Here is a 6,565-nt window from a genome sequence, read left to right as displayed (position 1 = left end):
AAGCGTGACACCCAGTGGTTACGGTCTTCTAGAAAAATGGTCCAAAAATGCCCCATCATTCTAGCTGCACAGCCTCTGTCAGATCTGTGACACTGTGTACATTACACACAATTTAAAATCTTTAGTAGTTTTTAGCTAGAGACAGTATAGCACTTTTACCATCAATGTCATCATCTCAGAGTGTTTATATACTGTCAAGCCCTTACACTCTGAAGTTTCTGTCCTATAAACATCTGATTTCTCTGATGCAAAATTTTGTATTTCTGTAATAAATACAAAAATAAACAGTATTAGTATCAGGCTAAATTCCTTTTGAGCATCCCTGTATGGTAAACACATGTGTGCAAGTGCAAAGTATGTTTAAAACATGTTTATTTCAAAGCATACTTACAAGATTCACATTTCTTTGTACAGTCATATTATGATACAAAACATGAAACTACATTGTTTATATGCCATGTTATTCCTTATTGTAGCACTAAAGTAGTATAATTTTCACATACTAAGTGAAATTCCATATCTTAATTACACAATTTCTAATTCATCTACTGTACATGGTCATCTAAATTCCTCTGAACCCAAAATGAAAACTTCTATTGTCAGTGATGGTAATAAAACAATATGTAAAAAATATACACATATGGCTTAGTGGCCATCAAATAGTGGTGTCAAAGACTTAACAATACTCTAAGAAGAGTAATTCACATTGGTGCAATGTGAAATGTCACCACAGAAATTCTTCAAAAGCTTTATAGTGGTATAGAATTAGATGAAATACTTTCATTTAATGGCAGTGATAAATAAGAGTTCAAAAAATCACTCCTCAGTCCTCACATTAACATTTGCAAGATGCAATCTGTTATCCGATCGACATAAGCCTTTAAAATGACCATCAATGTACTTGACTGTTTTTCCCAAACACAATTACATAATTTAGATTATACTTTTGAGATGTATGTTGAAAATGTGCCTCTATAATAATTAGCACTGGGGTCTCATAAGTTGGAGTCTCTCTCTGAGACAGGAAAGTAGCCATTTTTGGCTACGTTGGAATCTGCCTCTAGAGCAAAGATGGCCAATAACCTCTCCTGCTCCCGCTTGGTTTTGGGCAAGTCATCGGATGGTGTGATGAGTATCTGGATGCGCTGTAGAGAGATTAAAGAGGAAACCGGTTGTAAACTGAACTATCTTTGTTGAGTCCAAGTGGATGCCACACAAGGTTACTCACCTCTCTGAGCGTGCCCTCTGTAAGGCTGAGCTTGTAGATCATCCAAAGGGGGATGCAGACCATGGAGGAGAGAGCGAGAAGCCAGCCAATAGCATAGCCCCACCATGGGTACACATACTCATTGTTGTATTTCAGAGGAGTGTATTTGATGAGGGAGAAAGCAAAGGTACCCTGGAGCGAACGAGACAAGACGGTTATTGGCGTACAAACAACGGGAAAAAAGAGAACAGGAGAGAAGGCCACTCGGAACACTTAATTAGTTTGTTGATACTCACAATGCACGTGGCTGGGGTGAGGAACAACCAACAGTACTTGATGTAAGGTCCTGGGCGGTAGCCAATCATGTCCTCAATGTTATCGTAAAAGCGATCTGCACCTGTGAAAACACAGTAAAAACATTTCTTAGCATGCCAAGCTTTCCAAATCAGAGTTGAACAGGAATGATTAATAAGACAGATACTGCAACATCTGAAAGGTTCATAAATAGGACGGCTTACCATAGACCCATGCAATGCAGACACTCTCAAAGATGGCCATGAAGAGAAGACACATGCCACTGGCTGCATAGTAATCGAACAGCTGGAAGATGTACATGCCCCCCTACACACAGAGATACAAAGCATTCAGTCCTATTTAGACAATGGGAATTTCCCTGCAATGATAAAGGTATTTTTGACTCTGAAGAATGAAAAGAAAATTTTAGTCAGGTTCAGTTTCTGCACCATACATTCAAAGGAATGCAACCACAAAAAAATGCATTTTGTGTCTGTTTTCAGGAGTTTTGACTCAATTTTACACCTCGGCTGTGCTGACTCAAACTATTTTTGTCTCCTATATAGATTGCTGGCAATGTTGAAATGTTGAAATGAACAATAATTACAATAATACTCAAATATACCAGATTATCCAGTTAGTGGTTTTCTATTGTACATGGTTCTAAATGGCCTTACTTGAGATTGCATTACAAAACTTCAGACTTACTTGAAACTTGTACTTTTGCTTGTACTTACAAAATGATGACTTGTTGACACCTCTGCAGAGCATTCATGTTCCCAGCTGTGCAGAGGTGAAATCATGTGAACTGTAAGTGTTCATTTCAGCAAAACAAAGCATCCTGCGTCCGTGTGTGCGTGTGTGAATAGAGAAATTTTAAGGACGCTACAAATAAGGAATGCCGTCAGCTTTTATTTGAGATCACTGTCCTCTAAAAACCTGAACTCCTACCCGCAAGTTTCTGTGTGCTGTGTGTATAAGTGTGTGTGTGGTCCCTGTGTGTGACCCCTACCTCCATCAGCATAGTGAGGCCCATGAAGAAAGAGAAGATCACCAGAGCTAACAGGAAGAGCTCCCTGCGGTATTTGCGACGGAACACAGCAGGGTACATGTCAACTATGGCCGTCACCAGACTCTCTACACACACAAACTGAGGAGTGCAGGGCGGAAAGGAGAGAGAAATTGGAGGTAAACACAGGAAAAGCTTTGAAAGTCATTCTAATAGCAGCACTAACTAAAGATATAATATAACAGTCAGCTATAATAAAAGCAATCCCTGCACTTCTGGCTCATTTAACACCCACAGACCAACTTAATGAAAACCTATGCCCCCAAGCTGCACCACTACGAACATCTGCAGCACAATAAGGCCAAAAACAAGTGTTCATTTAGCTTTTATAATAATTGTTCAGTAAGCTATTCAATCACGGAAAAGGTCAGCAGTGACAGATTTTCTACCTGGCTGTCCAACCCCAGAAAAACAATCATGATGAAGAAGAGGGAAGCCCACAGAGGAGAGAAGGGCATCATGGACACAGCACGAGGGTAAGCTATGAATGCCAGGCCAGGACCTTTACAGAGACACATCAGAAAAGCAAATAAATTACATTCTCTGTCCTTTTCCAATGCTACTTTCTATGTGCAACTTGTGCAAATCATTACCAGATTCTGCCACTTCTGATATAGGGACATTCTGCTCATAGGACATGAAACCCAGGATGGAGAAGATGGCAAAGCCGGCCAAAAAACTGGTCCCACTGTTCAGGCCACACAGTGCCAAGCAGTCTCTGCAAAAGACGGCATGATAAAAGGTGAGGACGTGTGAGACAGACAGTGAGATATGAGAATCTGTCTGAGAATCGAGTCTCTGCCTGTCAAAATCAACTATTGTGACATCATGGACATTCACATTTGCCATGGTTTGCATACCTGTAACAGTTGTTATTGTATTTGTTGTAGCTACCCAAAGCTGTCAGCGAGCCTAAACAGATGGCGTAGGAGAAGAAGATCTGGGTGCCAGCATCCATCCACACCTAACACACAGGAGACATATTTGAAGGCTCACTCAAGCGAGGCACTGGAAGTAATTAAATCATACGTTATATAAAGCTGGACACGGGTTGGTGCAAATACAAAAACATGCCACAAAAACTCACATGCTTGGTATTTTCCATGCATAATCATTGACTGAACACAGCGGTGCAATAGTAAACCTTTAAAAGTTATTGATCTTCTGTTTCTGAGACTGATTAACAAACAAGCCAATAGTAGTGGGGAATAGGATGAGCCAAATTAATTAAGTTACAGTCTTTGGATGTCTGGTTAGTTGACTGTTCACTGTTAGACTGTTTGACTGTTAGTTGCCCTGGTTCAGTTAAAGGCCTTTGTTTACAGTCCCACCAGTCTCCTGGCCCTGCATGTGAACCCTGAGGTCCCTGCTTCTTTCTGTCACAGAGTGCAGATGGACCCAGCAGAAACTTGGACCCCCCACACAGCAGAGAACCACGGGATACCTGCATCTGGCATGCCCTCACCCACGCGGCACAGATCATCCAAATCTTCTCATGAGGGGGAATTTGGGGGATTTTGTAACGTGACGATAGATTTGTGAACCGTCAGGGAAGATTAGAGAATAGAGTTGGGAAATCATGGCACCTGTGGGTCTGACAGGCGTCCCAGATCGGGATAAAGGTAGAACTGGATGCCTATCCCAGCGCCAGGCAGGGTGATCCCTCTGATCAACAGCACAATCAGCATCAGATAGGGGAAGGTGGCAGTGAAGTACACCACCTGTATGGACACAAAGATGAATGTTGTTACCCCAGACTCCAGACATCTACTGGCTCTCTGAGATGTGCAGATAATTAAGTTCAAATAATTCCCAGCCCACCCACCTTTCCTGTGGATTTCACCCCTTTCCAGATGCAGAAGTAGCACATGACCCAAGCAATGAGCAGGCACAGGGCCAGGTCCCAGTTCAGAGAGCCCATGGTGTCAATACCCGGGGAAATCCTCAGTGCTCTTCGCCTGTTGAGAGGGGGCAGAGAGGAAACTTGGTATCAATTCACAACAGTGATGTAGTATCTGGAAGAGGCTTGTGGTGTGATTACTCACTCCCAGAACTCCATGACTGGTGAGGTGGCATTTGGGTTGTGTACAACATCGTGTGAGGTGTTCCTCCTCTGAAACTCCAAACAGTTTTCTGAGGGGGAAAAAAACAGTCAGTTAGCGCAACACAGAACTTCACTCACTGAACAGGTATAGGATATGTACAGAATTCACCACTGTGCTTCAGAGGGATATAAGGTTTGTGTTGTTTCTCTTAGTCTGGGATTTTGTTTTGACATGCAATTTGTTAGACATTTTGTTCTAAACGTCCCAATATAGTTAATGACTAAACAGCATTGGGTGTGCACTTGTTACCTGTGTTCCACGTGTTGTTGCAGGACGACCAGGCAAGGTCCCACGAGAAAGAGAAAGACAGATAGAAAATTCCCCAGGCCAGAACGATGATGTAATAGAAGTTCAACAGAGTCACAATCACCTGTGTGCCGTAGCCAAGACCTGCAGAGAGGACATTTTACACATGAATGTCTCTTTTTTCTTTGAATACATTTACATGGGTTCCTTGTGGAAGACGACACAAACTAAAAATAGTTGAAAAAAATTTCCGATCACACTGGCCTTTTTTTCTATATTACCTTCAAACAAGGGACTGATTTTCCTCCAACAGGTGATGCCTCCCTGGCTCGTGAACTGACCCAGTGCCGTCTCCAGGAAGAACACAGGGACGCCGCAGGTGATCAGAAAGATCAGGTAGGGGATGAGGAAAGCACCTGGTTTAGGAAGGGATTTCGATTATGATTTTTTATTTCTGTTAGTCAAATCGTGTTTAAGATGCTACATGAGCACAGCTGGAGTCAGAATATGATTGACCCTCTGTTTGAGTGCTTGATCTCTGGCAATCGTGAAAGTGACATTTTCTTCATGCTCACAAATTGATCATTTTATTGCCTGTTTGAAGAAAGGAGACACATTCATTCTCTTTCCGTTTTTGTGTTGGCGTCCTTTCATGTGGCCTGAGGATGTTTGATGGACTCAGATTTCTGCCCTCTCTGCGGGGACAGCTGCTGAAGGCCTGTGAGCAAGGAGCAACAACAGCTGTCTGACCCCCGCTCACCCCTGACCCCTGACCCCTGACACCCCGTAGAGAGGCCGAGGGGTGTCCGATTTGGCAGCTACACAAGCACCAACACAAAGCTCTGTCCCAAAATGAATTGAGGGGCAAAGCAAAATATTTAGGGGTCAGGGTTGAGATATATTGAGGTATTTTAACGAATGTGATTTGTTCTGTATTGTCAGATCTCCTATGAGTCTGATTTTAGTCTTTGAATCAATAGAATAATTGGATTTTGCATGCATTAACTGTCATACCCATCTACATGCAAAGGTTCATATTGATGACGTGGCGAATGTTTTTAATGAATACCGTTGCGTACATTCATTATATTGATCCAATAAAAATGGCAATAGAAATAAACTCATCATCATCATCATCTTCATAACTTCATCTGCTGCTCACCTCCTCCATTCTTGTAGCAGAGGTAAGGGAAGCGCCACATATTCCCCAGGCCGATGATGGAGCCAGCGACGGACAAGATGAACTCCATCTTGTTGCTCCACTGGCCCCTCTCCTCCATCTTGTCCTCAGAGGGGGGCAGCGGCTCAATGGTTCGGCCAGCGCCATTGGGGAGGCCCGCTTTGGCTACATCTCCTACAAAACAGACAGAACATATACAATACAGAAAATAAGAGGACTGGTTGAAGATTGCAATAGGACAGGAGGTTGAAGAAGCTGGTTGAATCCTGATCAGCCCACGGTAACAGATGTCTTTGAGCAAGGCACTGTGGTGAACAGCAGAGGATGCCAATGTTAATGATGCCAAAGAAATGAAGCGTGTGTGCTCAATCAACCATTCCCCAATATAAATATTTATTTTCTTATTTTTCCCATCTAGACAATGCTTTAATAAACAACTCAAATAAATTAAAATTGATTACTTC

General features: G+C 42.4%; 1 protein-coding gene across 2 annotated transcripts; it reads right to left on the bottom strand.

Annotated features, from left to right (window-relative positions):
- Positions 1–671: 671 nt before the first annotated feature.
- On the bottom strand, positions 672–6,201 carry LOC143002017 (sodium- and chloride-dependent GABA transporter 2-like). 2 transcript variants are annotated; one of them, XM_076151935.1, is made up of 14 exons: positions 6,084–6,201; positions 5,203–5,337; positions 4,925–5,065; positions 4,616–4,703; positions 4,396–4,528; positions 4,157–4,291; positions 3,431–3,534; positions 3,164–3,288; positions 2,960–3,072; positions 2,514–2,651; positions 1,726–1,828; positions 1,504–1,604; positions 1,229–1,399; positions 672–1,145 (listed from the first exon to the last, which is right to left on the bottom strand). In XM_076151935.1, exons 1-14 carry the CDS (start codon positions 6,199–6,201, stop codon positions 996–998), a joined length of 1,755 nt encoding a protein of 584 aa, XP_076008050.1. In that variant the 3' UTR covers positions 672–995. The 2 variants fall into 2 exon arrangements, with proteins under 2 accessions (XP_076008050.1, XP_076008059.1); XM_076151944.1 differs by having other exon boundaries at positions 4,396–4,513.
- Positions 6,202–6,565: the final 364 nt, after the last annotated feature.

This window comes from Genypterus blacodes, unplaced genomic scaffold (assembly GCF_046128005.1).
Source record: "Genypterus blacodes isolate CSIRO-AG114 ecotype Tasmania unplaced genomic scaffold, CSIRO-AGI_Gbla_v1 ptg000007l_1, whole genome shotgun sequence".
Lineage (NCBI taxonomy): Eukaryota > Metazoa > Chordata > Actinopteri > Ophidiiformes > Ophidiidae > Genypterus > Genypterus blacodes.
Note: the sequence above shows the minus strand (reverse complement) of the source record. Positions and strands in the feature narration are given on the sequence as shown.